General features: G+C 37.3%; 1 protein-coding gene across 1 annotated transcript; it reads left to right on the top strand.

Annotated features, from left to right (window-relative positions):
• Positions 1 to 677: 677 nt before the first annotated feature.
• On the top strand, positions 678 to 5,370 carry LOC149937650 (uncharacterized). Its single transcript, XM_090177749.1, has 6 exons — positions 678 to 827; positions 888 to 1,013; positions 1,245 to 1,501; positions 1,567 to 1,762; positions 4,144 to 4,305; positions 5,362 to 5,370. Exons 1-6 carry the CDS (start codon positions 678 to 680, stop codon positions 5,368 to 5,370), a joined length of 900 nt encoding a protein of 299 aa, XP_090033875.1.
• Positions 5,371 to 22,176: the final 16,806 nt, after the last annotated feature.

The raw sequence follows: 22,176 nt of genomic DNA, 5'->3' as shown, positions 1-22,176 counted from the left end.
AACTGGCGGCAAAATTGTCGTCGAAGTCGTCTGTGCCTCAGGGTCAGCAAAGGCTTGACCAACGAACGACGACGTCGAAGACCAGATGTTTTTAGTCTGTTCCACACAGTTGAGGTGGCGGCTCTTACACCTGCTTCAGCCCAACGATCTCTCAATTTTCGAATTGAAAGCTCCGGAATTCAAGTGGCGTCCCTGGCCAACAGCCTATCTTCGGCTGGAGTCGTATTCTTTGGACGACCGCTTCTATGAAGATCCTGAAAACCAAATTCCAACATTTAAACTTGCTTTTAAACTCCTAAAATAAACTTCCTTACCGTAACTCTACCATGCCGCCGATACTGTCCGTAGCGGTATCTAGCTCCAGATACCGAACAATTTACAGCGGCGGCTATGAATTCCCAAGTCGCCCCTCCTTCCCTTAGAGTTATAATTTGAATTCTTTGTTGTTCGCTAATTATAGCCATGCTGCGTAAGTCGTGATACAGAATGAACTGTTAAGTTCGACACGAACGATGTCTACATTTATACTTTTCGAGTTAATTTGGTAAAAAATTGATCCAAAAGTATTAGGTAGAAAATACAACTTTGTGTTTTATTTTTATTTACTCGAAAAGTATAAATGTAGACATCGTTCGTGTCGAACTTAACAGTTCATTCTGTATCACGACTTACGCAGCATGGCTATAATTAGCGAACAACAAAGAATTCAAATTATAACTCTAAGGGAAGGAGGGGCGACTTGGGAATTCATAGCCGCCGCTGTAAATTGTTCGGTATCTGGAGCTAGATACCGCTACGGACAGTATCGGCGGCATGGTAGAGTTACGGTAAGGAAGTTTATTTTAGGAGTTTAAAAGCAAGTTTAAATGTTGGAATTTGGTTTTCAGGATCTTCATAGAAGCGGTCGTCCAAAGAATACGACTCCAGCCGAAGATAGGCTGTTGGCCAGGGACGCCACCCGAATTCCGGAGCTTTCAATTCGAAAATTGAGAGATCGTTGGGCTGAAGCAGGTGTAAGAGCCGCCACCTCAACTGTGTGGAACAGACTAAAAACATCTGGTCTTCGACGTCGTCGTTCAAGCCTTTGCTGACCCTGAGGCACAGACCACTTCGACGACAATTTTGCCGCCAGTTGTTACGATGGCCGAGAGATGTTTTGTCACGCTATATATTGTTTTCCGATGAAAAGGTATTTATTATGGCTAAGCGGTTAGTGTTATGATATATTTATCGGATGCTTACAGTCGTTCCAGAGCTCTCCAATTTCACCGACAGTCTGGGTAACGAGACGAAGGAGGCAGAGAAATTATGCTCGAAACACCTACCGATTGAAAAGGAGTGGTCGTTTTACGGTCAATGTTTGGTGTTGTATTGGCGACGGCCAAGCCGGAACTATTAGACCAATTGTCGGTCGACTAAATGGGCAGTCATACATCCAGATTCTCCGAGACTCGATGCTACCATCAGTAGCTGTTATATATGGCCTGGAGAACGCTGGCAGGTAAACAAAGCTAAAGGGCTTGAAATTACTTAAAAGCAACTTAATATTTTCTCTCATTTTTATAGGGTCTATTTTATGCAAGACAACTGCCCGGCCCACACTTCACGTATCGTCCAAGATTTCCTAAGAGATGAAGGCTTTGAAGTTTTGGACTGGCCACCTTGCTCTCCAGACCTCAACCCTATTGAAAATCTTTGGTCGAAGATAACGTTCTTTATGGAGAAACGAATACCGGTCGACGTGGACGACTTAAGAAATATGGTGAACGACGCCTTTAACCGAGTCACTCCGCAATATATTCGCGCGCTGACGAATTCCTTTCGTCGAAGATTAAGGGAGTGCCTAAGAAGAAGGGGTGATGCTATCCCTTACTAACGGTTTTTATTTTGGTTTTTGAATAAAAATGAATAACAATTGTCTCTCTTTAAATAACGTTTCTTGGTTTAATTATTTTTACGATATATTGCAAATAAAAAGCCTGGTAAAATTGTTGGCTCATATCTGCACTACGACGAGTTACAACACCGCTCTTGGTATTCTCTTTGGTAAATACCTAATTCAATAAATTAAAAACAATATTTTGTTGTTGATCCCACATACTGCTCTGTTTATAAATACCCGGCCTCTAACAGCATTAATTATACGACGGTGTATACGACATGGTGCGACGGAATAATTGGTAGGTTAAGCGACATTATATAATAGCAAGGTTGATAATAGTGACTAAAAGGGAGCGGCGCGATCGAGCTACCGGACTTTTAAGCGCAGTGTTCTTGTTAACACGAAGTTTTGACTTGACAACGTCAACCAATTTTATTCGTTTTGGGGCAACGCGTATCATTTGTCTTGAGACCGGGAATTCATCCCAATCCAAGACGGGACACCGCACACTGATTTCGTTAAAAATCTTATTAAATGCGTTTTATACTAAAAGTCGTCTTTACGAAACTTGATTCTAAAGCTGAAACCGCGCACTGCAAAATAACAAAAATTGTTAAAAACCCACTGGCTAGGTCGCGTCACTGGTGGCAATAACTTCTTTGATGGCATTTTTGCTCGAATGTTAGCTACTCGGACTGAATTTACCCATTGCTGAAGTTTCATACCCGTAAGACTATCCCACCAACTCTTAGTTACTGAAATAAGGTGAAAGTTAAATAAATATGTTACATTTTTTCGTATTGCCTTTTAGTGCTTCGCGTTTTCAGCCAAACCTTTCCAACAGCCATATCTCATTAATTATTGGTCCTAGAGAGATAATAGTTGCACTTTTCAAATATAAATCGACCATGCTGAATTCAAAAATTCAGGTTTCAGGGTTGTTACTCGGTTATTTTAGGAAGTTACAAATTTGAATTTAAGTTTTTTCCCCTGGAGGTTCGGCTTTTGCTTAGAAAAGGTTGTGTCGAATGATAGATATTTTTAAAATAAAATCCATGGATTTTAGAGGGGAAAAGTCACCTGTCGAAGACTTTTCAAACAGAGTGTACTTGATTTATATGGAGAGAATATCCGTGTCCTCAGCGTGGAAAATTCAGCGGATATTGTAACGCATCATACGAAATGTGAGTTTCAGATATGCGTTATAACTCATTACTCCGCATAGTTAAAACAATATCTCTTTTTTCAAATTCATTACCCGCTTTGACAATTGCGACATCGTTGACAGTTGGTCCATTTAAAACTAGCGAAAGCACCTGTTGGTTTTTCATCGGCGCGAATGAGGACTTTCATATCGTCACTCGGATTGCCATCTAACGCAGTCTTAAATGTTCGAATATAGTGATGATGTTCGTGAAGAATCCATTGAAGCGGAGCAATTATGTCCTTGTCTCTGCCGAGAATGACGACACAACGACGCTGAGATTCGGCGTCTTCATCCCCAAGAAAGTAAAGTTGTCGAAATTTCACATCTTCTTTTAGCCCCCGACGCGTTCATATCAAAGAAAAGGGAGTTTGTAGCTGGGACGCGACCTGTAGCTGGCGGACGGGGGGAGAGGGTAAGCGGACCTTAAGTCGGCGGGCGGGGAGAGAAGCGAGTAAATAAAGCTCGACAAACAGACAAACTTCCGGAAATATAGTATAGAAGCAGAGAGTGTGAAGATTATGAGAGGCGTCTCTCTTTCAAAAAAGCGTACTAACTTTTTTTTCCAAAAATGTCCACTACTACCGTAAGACTGATGGCGCCACCAGTGGCGCCGTTCTCACAGAGCGTGCGTTTCGATGTTCGGTTTAAAAGAGACGCAAAAACTTTCCAGATTTTTAATGCTAGTTTTACAAGGTTTTTAAATAATTTAGTATGTCTGGGGTATATTGTTCCGTTTTAAATTGTAAAATATCGAAAACAAGAAATCCTTGTTTATATTTTTTTAAGATTCCAAAGGAATTCGCATTTTCATTAGATAGGCTTATTGGCATATTAACTTAATATAAATTTTAGATCTATTTTGTGGCTGAAAAATTTAAATAATGATGGGCTTACAAATAAAACTACTACTAATATTTACACGTTAACCATAGAATTTGCGCGAATCATTTCATTGATGCCAGTTTCATGAATATTAGAACTAAAAATAGGCTCACACCATCCGCTGTGCCAACAGTTTTCAGTCTTAATGACTCTACACCATTGGAAATTTCAGAAAATGGTGATTTCAATTCAAGCGTTGCTACTCCTCTGGGAAGATCTAAATAGTGCACCGCATGGCTCCGGCTCCGGTGAAGACCAGACTCGGATCTGGAGCCGCGGCTCCGGCTCCAAGTGTTTCAAACCGGCTCCAGGAGCCGGCTCCAAAACTTTTATGGTAATTTTATATGTCTAAGCTTTGGGAGCGTCCATAAATTACGTGGGCCGTTAGGGGAGGGAGGGGATCAAGCTGAATCTCACCCAATCTCACGTGGAGGAGAGGGGGGGTTCGGCAAATATAACGCAATTGTTTTCCGCAAGAAAAAGTGTAAAATTGCGATAAACTGGGTTAAATTAAATAATTCAACCCTTACACACCTTCCTCAGCATGCCCAAGGGTACGTGGTGATCTGAAAAAGAGCGAGGTTGAAGGAGGAGATGATTTTACTGAAAATCACATGGACATGTTGGTTCCAGTAGTCACTCTTGAGACCCCGTGGACTGAATTATAATGAATATTCATTTACGAATTTTAGTAGTTCCTTAAATTTAAGTAAGTTATTGTTCGATTTTTTCACTGTGACTCCAGACTACGTTCTGTCTAAAATACTAGTATGCACTTGTCTTAAATATAAATAATTAAGCAAATTACGTTTTTTTAAATAAATCCAACGCAATCAAACACAGATTAACGTATTTACACTAAAATACACATTTTGAAAAATCTCACGTGCTATTAGGGGGACGGAGGGGGTCGAGCCTAATCTCACGACATCTCACTAATGGGAGAGGGGGGAGGTTGAAAAATCGGCAAAATCGCCTCACGTAATTAATGGACGCTCCCTTTTTAGTCCGGCGCGCGCCATCTATTGGCGGTGCTAGACTTATGCTTTGATAGTAAAAACTGAGAAAAAACGTATTACCTGAAACCATTGTCAAAGCTACAAAGTGGCTCTAGCTAGCCTTGAATCTCTCCCAAGTTATTTAGAGAAGCCGGTACATTCCATTCGGCTTGGGGTGAAAAATGGATTACCTGAAACCATTGTTAGAGGTACAACGCGGCCGTTAGCTATATGAGAATGTCTACGAGGTTATGAAAGAAGTAAGCACATTCCTTTCGTCTCGACATTGCTTTCGTCTCGAAAACTACATTCGAGTTCTGTCCTTGTTCTGTGGTACGTTAATTTCAATAATATTTATAACAAATAATTATAATTAATAATTCTTTTTACAGGAATATTAGATCTGCAAACCTCAACTAATTTGGTAAATATTAGAATATCTGATATAAATTAGAATAACTAATTTGTCCAAGGTGCCATAAGCCTATCTAAGCATAGGCTTATGGTGGTGCTTAATGAGTTTGTATTAAATGAACTGGACCGTTTTGACCTACCAGGTATGTATATGAATGCATCTTATCTAAATCTAAAATATAGTATTGTTGTACATTGTACAATAGCGTACGTATGTAACTAAGTTTGTACAGTATCTAATGGAAATCTAAAATTTAGTTTTGAGATACATACGTATTCTGTTGTAAAATGTAACTGTACATTTTTAGGGTACCTAATGGAAATCTGAAATTTAGTATTGAGATACATTGTACAACAGCGTACGTATGTACGGTATCTAATGGAAATCTGAATTTTAGTAAATTGAGATACATTATACAACAGCATACGTATGTAACTAAAATTGTTTTTCAGCATACGTAACATATTTTGTAGCAGTTTACGTAACATATTTTGCAGCAGTAACATTTGGCAGCAGTGTACCTACTCATTGAACAGCCATATATGTATTTGTACATATTACATTGTATAACCGTGTAAATATAATGCATTACACAGCATGTGTATTTTACAGAATTGTTATTTAATGTTTTATTTATTGAATTTCAATTTTCATTGTCTAAAGCCAAAAAAATTTCCAAGTTTTTACAGTTTTCACGTACATCTACATCTATCTAAGGTTGTATATTTAACATGGAAATCTAGGTGATATGCAAAATGTTTTTCAGGTTTAAAATATGAAATTTATGTTGCGAATACTATCAAAACTATTCTTACGAGTTCATGATTTTCTTTAAGAGAAGGGTTTTATAATTGTTGAATCATCATAAGTAACATAATAAACATAGGTATGACACTATTCTACAAATTTTAATTTTATTAATGATAGTCTGTTTGCCCAAGGCAATTCGCTAGCGAAACGGGTATAGGCGGCGCCACAGTCGCTACCCCTGCAGCTTGGTTTGTCTGCGTACTTTGTTGATCAAAACAAACGATTAATATGGCGGATTGTAGGCGCAGAGGTGGCATAAATTGCCTTTTTGTAGTAATACTGCCTTTAAAGATATTACAATTCGAGTAAATGGTGAAAAAAGAACGTTGGAGTTATCGTTTCACAACTTTCCGAAGTGCAAAAATATTTTTAATGTGTGGTTAACTAATATAAAATCAGGGAAGATGCCTAGTTAGTGGGCACAGATTTGCAGCGCCATTTTAAAGATAAAGACTTTTTAGAAAGAAATGGTGAGACACAAATTTTACTTGTTATTACTGATTTTAAAGTTAATATTATTAAATATATATCATAATAACTGTCATTTAGATGAAGAGAATTCAAGAGACGCATGAAATGCAGTGCCATTCCAAGCAATAATTTACCATGTAGACTTATTACAAATCCAATGTAACTAAATAAAAAGAGAGGACCCTACGTTTTGTGAATCGTTTTAAAGGTGATCTGTTTTATTATATACTGCAAAATAAGGAAATGCTAATGAATTAAATTAATTTTAGGTCAAGCCGTTCGATTGTCATTATCGCTGGAAAATATTACATTGAGGCCCACAAAATTATGCGTTAAAAGGGCATATTTTTCTATTTTGTATTGGACCCCAATTTTCCTATCTTTGCTACCCTGATGGTTCGGTATGAGTTTTCGAGTTGATTAATAACATTTCGAGCTATTGCCGCAGATCCCAATATGATTAAAAATAATACTGTAAATTCAAATGGTTTTTATTTTTAATACTTATTTGCATATCTTAACATTTTATTCACTTCTATTCTAATTAAGTGGTTTCTTCAATGAATTTAATTGCTTTTAACTTTGAATTAATTCTATAATACATTTGTTTTTGCCTTTTTAGTTAACATGGCTTTGAGTAGAAAATTCATAACATAAATAGTTCAGATCATTTGTTATCTACAAATACTAATTGGCCAAAATTTAAAATAGGAACTAATTTAACATATTAAAAATATAACTTTCCTTGACTAGAAGTGTAAATTTAATTTAACTTTTCTTTAACTAAAATCTAAAATAAAAATTATATATTTGGACAACGTTTTTCTTCAAATATTGTCAGTCTCTCTTAATATCAATTAAAAATAGCCCTTGAGAGAATAGACAAAAAAATGAAAAGGCCTAGCTGAATTTTTCCATAGTAGCCTCTACAGTCGTTAGCCAGTAGATTCCTTCCTTTCCAACTTAGTTATTTTGTGCCACTGCCTCTTCAATTGATATTATCTTCGCTACAAATTGACTCTCCACAAATATTTCATCCCGACTAAAAGCTAGAAATAAATTTTTGAGACTAAGTGACCAAATAAGAGTACATAAACCTTTTTGAGCCAGCCAAATTCAACCCTCGCAACTCTAACCATTTTATTACCGTACAAAACCGAAGGCACAGTTAGTTCTTTTCCTTCATTTTACCCCACTTCTAAAGTCAGAAAGTTGGGATAGCTCTCAGTATCTTTATATATAAAATGGACCAGCAATTTACTGCATGTTTGCAAAAGCCTGAATTTCTAGAATAATAAGTAAAACAGGTTACATTAAAGAATTCGGTTTTAATAAAAAATATATTTACCCACTATTGCATGAACAATGGACACTTTCAATGCTGTGTTTTCCATCACCAACTTCAAATTTAAACTTTTGTTTTAAGCATCCGCACACCTTATTCTATGGATCAAGAGTAGATTACTCTCCAATATACTTAAAAATTTCAAGCATGGAGCGATTCACTAATATACCAAATAAAATTATTTAAAATACATTATACATTATACATAATGCTGAAGCTACTAGTCTATGAAATTAGAACAATCTGGGCTTGTTCTAATGTGAAGATAATAATAAATTTCCTACACACCTTTAAAACTTTCAAACTGATCCCGTGTATGAATTCTCCAAGGCCTACTCATAGTGTTATTAAACTCGAATATTTATACTTATATTTACGGATTCAATACCTATTGACAGTTCAAAATTAATAAATAAATGTCGTATATACACCTTTGTTAATACAAAACATTCGAACACGCTTTAAAAATATGCTAAAATCGTTAGTAAAATTTTTTAATTGATGTTATAAAACGCGCATTTTCGCATAACGCCATTACCCGTATCACCCAAATATAGTTCTAGGCAGTGTGACTAGGTGGCGCAGCTGTAGTTTTCGGTGGCGAATATAAATCATAACATTGCGTAGCAATATTTACGTTATTTATAAATCATATTTTATCGATGTAATAGTTATGGTGTATTTTGCCGCCCACTAATTTTTCATTCTAAACTTCTTTTGAAAAATCGACGCGTGAGCCTGCTCGGGTACGTGTTTCACTTGAGTAAATAGCATTCGCAGTTTAAAGAGATGAACACTTCTTTCGTAAAGGATATATTGTATAATTCTGATACTAGAAATGAAAAGTAGCTATTTGGTAGTGAAAATCAGAATTTTTTCATCCCTCAACCTAGATTAGTGACTCAAACATTTTCCCGCCTACAAATTGCACTGACATTCCACAAATAACTAGCGCTTGACTTGTATTTTGCCTTTCGGCAACTTGTTTGTTATGAATTGACGAGTCCTAGCAGTAGGAGTGGTACACTCCACTAGTAACTTTGTTATCTATCTTGTGTAAAAATAAAATAAAATATTTTTATTAGTATTGCTGTTGTGAAGTTTATTTACCGCTTTGATTAGCTTCTGAAACACAATCGTGTATTCTTTCACAGAAATATTAGTGTTATCTTAATATATGCATGCGCTTAAAACAGTAATTAGTGCAATCGGAGTCGGCTCCGGCTCTAGGATTTTTCATCCGGCTCCGGCTCCGGCTTTTTAGGGAGCAGAGTTTTGGCTCCGGCTCCGGCTTTAGGATTTTGCATCCGGCTCCGGCTTTTTAGGGAGCCGAGTTTTGACTCCGGCTTCGGCTCCGGCATTTTAGGGAGCCGAGTTTTGGCTCCGGCTTCGGCTCCGGAATTTTAGGGAGCCGAGTTTTGGCTCCAACACATCCGATGTGTCGGAGCCAGAGCCAAAACTCGGCTCCCTAAAAAGCCGGAGCCAGAGCCGGAACTGCGGAGCACTAGATCTAAAGGATAATTTTGGTTTTAAGTTTTTATTAACGGACAGGATTAACCAAAATTTTTTAGATAATTTTCTTGGATCTATAAGACAGAAATGAGGCAACCGTGATCATCCCAATCCAAAACAATTTCGAGCTGCATACAGGGCTTCCTCTGTGAATAATCTCTTGAAACCACTGGATTCTAATTGCATTGATGATTTGGATAAGTTCATTTTAAAGGTTTACACTTGTAAAACTGCAGCTCCAGGACCGGATGAAGATTTCTCCAATTTTGAAAATCTTGTAGTCTCGCAAAGCCAGGGGCAATGTTCCGATGAAGACTTAGAATTTTGTAATTCTATTGAAAGTCCAAACCTGCTAAAACAAAATGTTCTTAGTTACATTTCAGGATATCTAATTCACCGCTGCTACTCAAACCTTCAATGCTCTTCTTGCATAAGTCAACTCAAAAAAGACAATCCAATTGTTGACCCAACAAATCTGCTCTTTTACTTGAAAGCTTTCAAACAGCAAATAATTCTTCTATCAGCTGCTCAGCAGCCTCATTGTACCAACTGATAGTTTCTTCAAATTTGTAACGGAGACAAATGAAGTATTTGACACCAGTTTTAAGCTTTTATCGCACATGACAAATATTATAGGCATTTGGAGAGATTCATCATTCAAAGAATTGACAAGAAATATTTTAAAGCTAATGAAGATTCTCCATGTGCAACTGCATACCAAACTATAATATCTTTTTTCATAGAATTCTGCATACATAGAATTCTTAATAAACAAGATCTCAACCATGAATACATGAAAACCTAGAAAAGATTAGATAGGAAACTGTTAAAAATACAACATTAATCTCATTTTACCAACTTCAATGTTTCCTCGTCTTTTTTAATTTATACCGCTCTGTTCTCGTTAAGCCTCGGCCATTTCATAAAATTTCCAATGAATTACTTTGGTTAATCAAAAAAATTAATTATTTTAGTATCAAAATATTATAAATAGTCTGCTTTCTAGTACTTACGTTTCTTTATTTTTCATGGAATTGAATTTTATTAATTTTAAATTAGCATAATTCAACTATGTTTAACAGCCATGACTGATGAAAAATACTTTCCCGATGTTTAAAAAATTAAAAAAAATTCCAGTAGCGACATCGTGTGTCGGATAGTATCGTAACCTCTCCTATGTGCGCGCGCTCTCAAAATCCTGTACGAAATTTTAACGTTACGGGAATAGAAAAAGACGCCTCTCATAATCTTTACACTCTCTGATAGAAGTATAGATTACATCGCCTTCTGAAAAAGGGATATATATTATACAAAAACCAGTTCTGCGACTGAGAGTGACGTACTACACAAGAAGTTTTGTGTCGAAAATAATGTATCTCTCTTTAATTTTAAATTTAAGTCCCATCCTGATGGATTTCGCCTGCAAGTATTTTCATTTTTAGAAATTATATTTAAATCAGAGAAAATGGCCTGGTATTAGAAGATAAAACCTTAATTTAAACGATAGTGAGAGCGCATGGTGATAAATTGTTCGAAATTGGTATACAGCTCTGAAAATTAATATACACGTGCCTTGAACTATACTCTCGACTACCTAAATTTTATTTATAAAAAAAACCGACTGGAAAAACCTTTATAAGCAAAAAACGCCCTTGTTGCCGAGGACGCGCGCTACTTAAAACCTGATATGGAACCAAATCGAGGTATTTATTTTACTTGACGTTCTTTCCCATTTTTAATTTTTCTCCATAGGGAAAAATGGTAAATCGCGTGTATCTCGGGTGGTAAAGGTGGAAAAGTTATGAGATTTTTTATGGTGATACGTGTCATAGTACTACTTAAAACTCTCACTACGAGACGTTTCGAGCTGAGGCCCTTCTTCAGTCGATCGTTAGTTTTACTTTGATTTAAAATTTCATCACGCGCCATATTCAAGTTCTAATATCACGTGAGCAGAAGGTTAACGTGTTAAATAATATACAATTTTTTTCTGATGATTTCAATTTACGCGTCATAAAATCAATGTAACCTATAAATCCAAAGTATATGCAAGTCAGTGAGAATTATTAAAATATAAATTAAATCACAATGTGTCCCCAATTAGTTACTTCCTGACATCCTTTATCTGAATTTAAATTACCTAAATAACGAATATACAATCCTTCATAGAATTTTCTTTTTTACCAATTGGTTTCACGTTTTAATTTTATTTCGTTAAGACCTACGATGTTTTGATGTCACTAGAAAGCCCTCTTTGTATACTTTATAATATTATTTTGAAAATGGTTAATTTCTTTTGTCGACGTTACTATATAGCGCAAGGAACGCTACCCCACAAAAAACAATTTTATTCAATTTAAGGGTCATTAAAATAAAACCCGAGGGTATACAAATATTTGCACAGAATTATGAAATTCCGCACCTAAATATTCCATATAAACCAAAATTTCATATAATTATAATGATGTAATAGAAAGTTATTCAACATTTGGTCGAGGGGTGCGATTTCAAAAAACTGGGGGTAGTGCTTATATAGTCGTATTTTTAAAACTACTGATTATTTTGCGCTCAAATTTTAAAAATAATAGTATTGAATATTGCATAAAACGTGTATAAAATTTGAATAAAATCGCTGTACCCATGGTGACATCACTTTGTGAGTTCCCATGGAATGACCCTATAAAGGTAAAAGGGCCTTTAGGTTGGTGATTTTAACGTTGAAATTTAACATTGTAGTTACAAAATTCAGAATTAAACTAAGAGATAATTTTGAAATTTTTTAATTCTTAAATAAAAGTAATTCAAATTAAGGTGACTTTAATGTTTGTTGTGATCTTTCTTCGTATGTATTCGAGGCTTACATAGATGGAATCAAAACTTATTCTAGGCTTTATCCTAACCAAATAGCAAAGGAATCTGAACTAATTTATTATGTATAATCAGCAAGGCTAATACCCAAGGCACCACCTCATAATAGCATTTAAATATATATGAATTTATTTTAGAATTAAAAAGTTTAGCCCATTTATATACAGAGTGTTAACTAAAAAAACGATAAAGAGCCAATAACTCAGTTTGTTTTAGCAAGGAATTATAAATTTTCAGGACACACAATACGTGTAGGGGTCACTTGACAACGGAAATTTCTATGACCTTGAATCATGTCTTCAAGGTTATTTAAAATTTATCTCGATATCCAATAGCAATATAAAGTTGGTTTCAATTAGCAAAGTGTTCCCCTTTACATTTTAGGTGGATAAAACTTGGATCCTCCCTTATTCGACAATTAAAAAGTCAAAACAAAATTGTCCGATACATGAAGGTCATGATGGAAATTATGTACCAGAGACCAGTTTGAAGGTCTGATAACTCGAATAATAATCATGTTAGAGTATCAAACTTTGCTAGACATACTCATCTGGTATGGTGTCTTTAGAATTTGTAAACTCGCTTGACCTTTAACTCATGGTTCAAGGTCAATCGGAAACCAATGGATTAAGATAAATGGTTCCAATTTGAAAGTATTTAATCGTGGTGTTTTGCATCGGGTAAAAGACATTTAGCCTTAAAATTTCCACTTACACACTTTTTAAATACGAACATTATCTCTAAATCCATTGTTTCTCGAACTTAACTTTGAATGACCCGGAATTATGAGATTAACATCATCCAAAAGTCTTTTATTTAGGTCGCTGACTTTAGTACCTATGTAATACTCCTCTTGGTGGTTTTTGGAATCTAGCCACAAATTTGTTTTTTTTTTCGAAATACTCCCAAACACAAACAATTCATGTATTCCACCACTAAATCTTGGACTACGTCAAAATGGTTAATATCCAAAAGAACCGAAGGTCCCTTAATTCCAAAACATAACCGTTTAGAGTCTACGGCACGTTTTGCATCATTTAATACGCTTTGGTGTGTCCTTTTTGCTACTTTTTCAACATTAATAAAGGGATATTTCCGTACATGTCCTCCCCGAGTGCCTGAAGAGACAATAACACCCGGATGAACGCACCAAGGACATCCCCTTTCTCCGTTAAATTGTGTCATGTTAGCCATGGTATCCACTGTGCATGGGCCAGGGTAAACTTTGTATTTTACTACTTTGTTTTCTTTTGTTTTCTAACTTTACCCATCACAAGATAGTTTATTTAAAGACTTAACAAATGGTTTAAGGAATGAGTTTGGTTTGTTATTTCCTAACTAACGTCCTGCAATTCATGTATTTCTGTTCCGCATTTGAAACTGTTGCTCGTTAATTGTTATATGATGTGGCCAATGTCAAACTTAGAGGACTCGATCACCGGCACTCCATCTGTGTTCCCAGTAATGGACAGATCATTTTTGCTTCTAACTTTTTTCTATAACTTAAAGATTGTGTGATGTCTGACACGTCGAAATGATTATCATTTTTTGGTCAAATCTGGATTAACCAGTTGCAAAACCTTCCTAATTTGACTTACTATATCAAACTCTAAAAAATAATTAACTTCTTTAGGCAATGTTTCGGTTTCCTTACAAACAGTACAATAAAAATGCGGTTGTACAAATGAACTAGATTTCCTAAAATTTTTGAAGAACATATATTTCGTCGTATAAGCATCCTTGAGCAAATGCCAGATAATCAGTTCTAAAAGCCTGGTCGTTGCTTCTTCAGGTGATTGGAACCACAAATGTATGACATAATCAATAATAAGCTTTCTTTATTGGTCAGGTGACTTTCATCGAATAAAGGTTCATCCTTTAATTTTTAAAAGAAAATTTGACACTGATATTTTGATGTTTTTAAATCAAATATCGTCGGCAGAAAGCAAATCCAGGTAACGTGATTTTGTCTTTAACGAGTTATTTATATATTTTTCAATTAATTTTTTGGTGGAAGTGGTGTTATTTTATCAGTATAATTCGCGAAGATATAAATTTTCTAAATGACACGTAACTAAATTGATGTACGTGGTTTTTGCACTTAGATTACGAAATGCTATTTAAAGAGATAAATATATATTTTTCCTTACTAAATTTGACGTAAATTTATTTTCGTAATAAGTTTCGCTTTCGCTAGAACTCTCCTCATCACTTTAATCCAATAAGAAAGTAGAATTCACTTCTTTAACACCAGTTTGGTTTTTATCAGTTATTTCACTATATAAATTATACAAAAATAATTAAAAAAACGGGTTCGAAACCATTTCTATAATTAACTTGGCCTTATTGTTTTGATGTATGGCTACTTCTTCAATGCTTCCACAGCTCTACCACCAAAGAGAGCTTATGAATTCATCCGTAGGGTTTTACTTCATTATTTCGAGCCATTCACAAAAAGTAAGGTTTGATGAAGTAGATGAAGTCCCGTCGCATTCATTATTTCCGACGCAAGAGATCTTTTCGGAATGACACTAATCGATTTTCGTCTGGTTTAAAATATTTTCTATATATGCCACTTTCTTTGTTATTCATTATTTCAATTTAAAATTCAACAATCTTGTTAACTACGGTAAACGAATATTACTCTAATTATAATTAATTGGTTTAAACGAATAAAATTCTACCGAACTCTATCTCCATTATGAGCACGTAAAACGTTTCAACAAATATCAAAATAATATTTATAAAACAAGCCAAAAAGGTCTTTATGAGTTAAACGTGGTACAGAGGTACGCTGATTTTGTTACCGTGAGGTAAATGTCATGCTACCGTACAAAAAAATGTCGCCCAAACAAACGGTCCCGTTGGGAATATCTCTGCATTAACCTATTGTTAATGCAGAGCAAGAAAAAACGACTCTAGAACATGAGCTGATTTGAGAGAACAGATTTATTGGTAAAAACGTTGAACTATATATACACCATAAATATTATATAATAAAACAATAACAACGTTAATAAAAAGATTGACATAACCCAAAGGTCAAAATCTTCAAAACTCCCCTTCAATCTTTCATGGCGGTGATGTTGTAATGAAATTTGATATGAGACTTATACCCATAGCATTTCGACAGTAGTCTTGCTTTGGTGCGAAGAGTCCTTTGGTCAAAATATCTGCTGGCATGTACTCGGTACTCAAATACATTATCTTGATAGACCCTTCATTGTAAGCGTCTCGCACGAAATGGTGACGAATGTCAATGTGTTTAGTGCGCGCGTGGAAAACTGGATTCTTCACGAGTTGTTGGGCGCCTTGATTGTCGTTGTGGAGCGTCACTGGCACAATGTATTCGGGAAAAATCGGTTTCATAAATTTCCGCAGATGAATAGCTTCCTTCGTAGCCTCGGTGAGACCCATGTACTCTGCTTCGGTGCTGCTCAAAGCTACGCTGCGCTGTTTACGCGATCCCCAGGTGATAGCAGCTCCCCCTAGACGAAATAGATATCCGGTGTATGATCGACGATTGGTCAAGGAACCTCCCCAATCAGCGTCCACAAAACCTTCCAGACATTGTCCGGTTTTGTAGTATAGGATTCCTAAATCCAGGGTCCCTTTCAGGTAGCGGAGTACTCGCTTCGCTGCTTTCCAATGAAGTTCTGTCTAACAAGTATTATATTGACTTAGATAACTCACGGCATAGGCTATATCTGGTCGTGTCGCGATAGCCAAGTAAAGCAATGATCCAACAAGGCTCTGGTATGGAAAACCCCTCATCAATTCTGGAGATGTCTCGACAGGGTCTGGCAGCCGTAGTTTGGAATTCGCATCCACTGGCGTGGCTATCGGCTTAGAATCCTGCATGCCAAATCGATCAAGCAGATCCAAAATGTAGCGTCTCTGAAACATGCCGATTTTCATTCCATCCGTGTAAAATTGCTTGAATTCAATGCCCAAGTCATAATGGATAGGACCAAGATCTCGCAACTTGAATGTTTCTCCCAAGTTCTTCTTGATAGCTGTAAGCCAAGTAGTATCGTCCGTGATGATGAAATTGTCATCGACGTAGATTATGATTTTCGTGGAACCATCTGAATTAGGGCAGAAATAGACGCAAGGATCGGCATCGAGTGGCTTCATCCCAAAAACTCTGAGCCTCTCGTCCAGCTTCCGGTACCATTGCCCACCAGCCTGCTTTAGACCATAAAGAGCTTTAGTCAATTTACAGACTCTGTTACCTTGACGCAGTTCATGTAGCCAAACGGCGGCCGTTCGTTTGATAGATGGTGAATGCTCCTCCTGAACGATTTCAGCGAGAAGAGACTCCAGGTGTTCTGGGACAGACATGAAAATTTCCTCTTCCAGGTCTCCATTCAGGAAGGCGGTGGTAATGTCGAGTTGATGAACGGTAAGCCCCTTTTCCGCAGCTAACACCATTAACGTGCGAATGGAACTCAGACGAGCCACTAGCGCAAAGGTCTCCTGGTAATCAACGCCATGCCGCCTTACGTCTTTCCAGTGCTCCGTCGGCATTATACTTGTTCCGTAGAAACTCTGTTTTAATCGCTTTGTACCACTCAGGAGCGTCTGGTCCGTTAACAGCCTCGTTAAAGATACCTCAGCGATTTGTGAGACTTCAACGTTGATATCTTCCGCTTCAACTGAGTCTAGCTCCATCGTGTCTACGTCCGATTCAATGACTTCTGGTTCCATCGCGTCTTGGTCCACGGTGACTGGTTCAAAAGGGAAATCGACAGGAACACATCGAAAATGCTTTTCAGGTCTTCCCCTTGGACCTTGTACTAGCGAGGGCGACCACCAACTCTTCGATACCCGGCTCGTGGTACAGAAGTGGGTCTGGACTAGTACTGTTTGGCTTAGCTGAAATTGGTAAGAGCTGAGAGTCAGTGGTGTTTATTATTGGCTTCTCACAATTTGGTTTCTTCAGTAGAACATCAGCTTCGATGAAATCTTCAAACGGACCTCCGATAGTGAAATGACCAGTGCATTTCAGTTCTCGGGTTATAATGATCTTGCGAGTCCTGTCTATCATCACTCTATATGCCTTTTGGGTGCCACTGTAACCAACGAAAATGCAAGGCAAGCCTCGGGCCTCGAACTTTCCTTTATTAGGTCTCTTATCCAACATAAAACCCTTCATACCAAATGACTGAAAATGGCTTACATCTGGGCTCTTCTTGGTCCAAAGTTCATAAGGGGTCTTCATGGCAATGCTTTTGGATGGACACCGGTTTCGAATATGGTTAGCAGTGTTAACAGCTTCCGCCCAAAAAAATGCTGGAACCTTCGCTTGTATCAGCATACACCGTGCCATTTCCACTAGAGTGCGATTTCGTCTCTCAGCTATCCCATTTTGTTGAGGCGTATTTGGGACCGTTGTACGGTGAGTTATACCATTCTCTGCAAGGTACCTTTACATTTGATCACTGCAATATTCCCCGCCGTTATCGGATTGAATTTGCTTTAGCTGAAAACCGCTCCTTTTTTCCATTAAGGACTTAACTTCTAGAAATGACAAAAACAAGTCGCTCTTCCGTCTCAGGAACCTGACCTCATTCCAGCGTGTATTGTCATCCGTAAACGTAGCAAAGAACATTGACCCTCCAATGGACGTGGTCCTCATGGGTCCACAAACGTCCGTGTGAATAATATCCAATGGCTGGCAGGTGCGGGAGACGGTCGACGTTCGGAAGGGTGACTGAACCATTTTCCCAGCTAGACAGACAGGACAAGGTGGTAGGCGATCCTTAGGTGAAATTGTGATCTTAAGGAATCGGAGCACCTCGCGCAAAGCGGCTTCATGGAGATGTCCAAACTTCTCGTGCCAGCTCCGTAACTTTGATAGAGTATTTAGTTCAGTAACTTGAGCAACTTCATAACTTCTCTGAGCGTAATATAGTTCTCCTTCACGTTTGGCCACGAGTAGAACGGTTCCCTTAGTATCGACAACTTGAGCCTCGTTTCTTCCAAAAACGACAGTGTGTCCGGTGTCAGTAATCTTGCTGACTGAGAGAAGATTCGACCTCAGCTCCGGAACGTATAGGGTGTTGGCAAGAGTGATTTGCTGTCGTTCGAGCCCCTCCATGAACACAGTCCCCTTCCCTTTTATAGGAATGGACCTACTATCTGCAAGGTTAAGTGACATATTCTCGGAACGAACCATATTGTGAAATGAATCTTCCTGGGCACACACGTGAGAGGAACAGCCGCTATCCATACACCATCGTTCTTGCTGGTCCACAAGCTGGAGACTCACTTCTGCAGTGAAGGCAAAGGATGAAGCCGCAAATGAATCTTCAGTAACCTTGGAGACTGTCTGTTCAGAAACAGCCGTCTTCTTATCCGGACAGGCAACTGCTTTGTGGCCAACTTTGCCGCAGACATAGCAAACTCAAGGTTTTCGTATTGAATCCTCCTTAGGTTTCTCTCCTTTGTACTGCTTCTTAGATACTTGGCTCCCCTTCTTGTATCGCATTCCTTTACGTTTGTCGATATACATGGCATCATTGGTGCAAACGTCACCCTTCTTCCCATCAGCATGCTCAAAGATTTTTATCTTCAAGGTCTCGAGATCGGGAATGATGTCTCTGGGTTCAATACTCGTACGGAACGACTCAAAACTCGCAGTTAAGGAATAGAGCAACATACAGCCCAACATGTCTTCCCAGAACTGAGTGGAGTTGACCTTAAGTTTGGTCAACCTGTCAACAGAATCCAAGAATCGGCCAACATGGTCTCGAACATCGTCACCCTCCTTCATTTTTGTCAGAAATAAGGACTTCCTCAGGGCGTTCTTTTTCGCTGGACCCTGTGACCGGTATTGATCTAGTAGTTTCTGCCACAGAGCGTGTGAAGTCTGTCAATTTTTCACAGCGCGCAGTTCCGCCGTTCCGACCGCTAAGATTACGTCTGATAAAGCCAAGAAATCAGCCTCTTCCCATACCGCAATTGCTTTGTCTGCAGCTGCTGTAGCTATCCTATCGGCTGATGCATCACCAGTGATGAAAGCTGGAAGTGGTTTCGAGGTGACGCCGCTGACATGCCTCCAAGTGCCATTCTTCACGAAATACGACCTTGCTTGCAATTCCCATGTGTCGAAATTGTCGTTAGTCAGCGGATCAATCATCATACCGTAATGCGACATCGCCGGAACCCAGCCAAAGACTCAGTGGTAGCGTGCTTTGCCCATAACCTATTGTTAATGCAGAGCAAGAAAAAACGACTCTAGATCATGAGCTGATTTGAGAGAACAGATATATTGGTAAAAACGTTGAACTATATATACACCATAAATATTATCTAAAAAAACAATAACAACGTTAATAAAAAGATTGACATAACCCAAAGGTCAAAATCTTCAACAGAACTCTATCTCCATTATGAGCACGTAAAACGTTTCAACAAATATCAAAATAATATTTATAAAACAAGCCAAAAAGGTCTTTATGAGTTAAACGTGGTACAGAGGTACGCTGATTTTGTTACCGTGAGGTAAATGTCATGCTACCGTACAAAAAAAATGTCGCCCAAACAAACGGTCCCGTTGGGAATATCTGGCCAGGTTAACTTCCTGTCATGTGACAGCTACGTTTTCTCCTCGATTCTTATTGGTTGTTAGTTATTACTATTTTTCGCGATAACGTCAGAACATGGTCAGAGATATTTCTATCGGAAGTTCGGAATATAAATTAGTGAAGCTTGTTTTTAAAATTATAAAGAATACTTGCAATGGTAACTATTCATTGCATAGTAATATTTTGAACTGTTTTATTAGTAATAGTATCACAAAATGAGTATCTGTTTCTTATAGGCAAGTAAATTTCACTAATCTGTCCAAGGCTTAAACATAATGCCTCAACGAATTTCCTGTAAATATGGGTCTTGTTGTTTAAAACAAAACTCAACTAATAGACAGGTTAATGGTGCCCCTGGAGTGTTTTTCATAAAATTTTCATGAACCAAAAAGGATACCCAAAAATGTCAACGTTGATGAATGTGGACGACAAGATTTTAGTTTAAACAATGTTTCTGGGGAACTTATATCTGTTCTAGACATTTTCATGCTTTGAGAGGACCGAATGAACAATATCCAGATCCGATACCATTATCAAATCTCTCGGATCCTAATTTTGGTTTTCACCTCTACTAACTCAAGTAAGATATTTGAAAACATTTCTTGGGTGTATTGAAAAATTTTATATATATAAAATTGGCTTTGCAGGAAAATGTAATTACAAATCAACCTCACGAGAAACCAGGAAAACTAAATCAAGAGGTTACAATGTTACCCCTGGTGTCCAACGTATATTATAATTTTTTAATTTGAAACCTCCCCACCATTCAATATTTACCGACCCTTTATCTAAATTTAAGCCCCCTCTATCCCTTATGTATACTGCCTCTTTAAAACATATTTTATACCAACCCCCCTCTTGACACAAAACCCTTGTTAAGTCCCAATCAAGTTCATGCGTTTTTTTGTTGGTTACATGTGCCGCTAATCCGTTTTTTATCTCCTTTCTTGGCACTGTATTTATGTTCATTATTTCGTTTTTTTTGCTAGTCTTTTCGTTTGACCAATATAATTTTCTTCGCATTTCCATTTTATTTCATATATCACTCCTGTTTTATCTAATTCGTCCATTTTCGGCTTCTAGTGGGGTTTGAATTGTCCAAAAATAAATTGTCGCTTGCGATGCTTGTAAAAAGCGATTTTTTTTACAAACCCATAATATTGATCCCGGAGAGTAAGAAAAAAAATGTTGCCCGAATTTTAGAGGCCTGAATCGGCAGGGGGAGGGGCTGGAAGTGGACACGCCCCCTTTTTTACATTTTAATTTTTATCTAATGAACTACTTACTTAATAAAAGAAATCTTAGCGGAATTATAATTATGAGCATTAAGGTACTTAATGCAATTTTTTTCGTGGATGCAGTAGCGTCAGGTGGGGGGAGGCAGCGGTTTCATTTCTCCCCCACTTTATTTAGTTTTAATATATCGCAATTAATTTTAACTTTTATCTCGTTCCATACATCGAATATATTTTTTTACATGTTAATTAAGTCTCCGGGCTACTAATAATCTTTTATTTTATTCCGAATAACAAATATTTACATTTTGGCGCGAGTCTTAATGCACCCCCACCTACTAGAGATTTTTTGTTATTTGGATAAATTTACGTTTGAAATATGTTTTTAGGTAAAAAACTGAAACGTTTCAAATTATTATTAGCTGGTATTATTATTTCCAAATGCTAAAATCGCCTTTTGAAAAGGTTGATAGTTTTCAATGGATATGTTGGCGCCATCTAGTGACCCATGTGGTAACTAACCGAAACTAAAACTATAACAGGTGTTTTTATTACAAATGAGCGTAATGGCGGAAAAAGCGGCCGAGATAGATTATACTGCTTGTATAATTTGTCAAATTGTAAAAACCACTCAATTAAGTGACGCTATAAGTGAAGATTCTATTCGTAAAATAAAAGATTGTGCAACGTTACGCTTGGAATATGGAGAGAAGCATTTCAATCCACTGGTTCAATTGTGGAAAAATAAAGAAGTTAACGATTTGTTGAAAATTGGAATTAAGTACCACAGAAATTGTTATCAAGATTTAACAAGTAAATTGAAAATTCAAAGAGCGGAAAAAAGGTTTAAAGAGGCCGAAATTGGTTACGATTTATCGAAAAAACCTAAAATAGGTTAGATCTCTTTTTGTTTTACATTTAATACAGTAGCGGCGCCAGGATTTTTGGGGAGGTAGGCC

Source organism: Leiobunum rupestre, chromosome 6 (genome assembly GCF_980474605.1).
Source record: "Leiobunum rupestre chromosome 6, qqLeiRupe1.1.hap1, whole genome shotgun sequence".
Lineage (NCBI taxonomy): Eukaryota > Metazoa > Arthropoda > Arachnida > Opiliones > Sclerosomatidae > Leiobunum > Leiobunum rupestre.
Note: the sequence above shows the minus strand (reverse complement) of the source record. Positions and strands in the feature narration are given on the sequence as shown.

What these genes read in the sequence shown, in the direction of transcription:
- LOC149937650 (XM_090177749.1), top strand. Translation starts at nt 678, where the DNA reads ATGGCTATAATTAGCGAACAACAAAGAATTCAAATTATAACTCTAAGG. An exon ending in GGCGGCATGGTAGAGTTACG is followed by an intron (nt 828 to 887) that starts GTAAGGAAGTTT and finishes TTTGGTTTTCAG; the next exon opens with GATCTTCATAGAAGCGGTCG. An exon ending in GGCCTGGAGAACGCTGGCAG is followed by an intron (nt 1,502 to 1,566) that starts GTAAACAAAGCT and finishes TCATTTTTATAG; the next exon opens with GGTCTATTTTATGCAAGACA.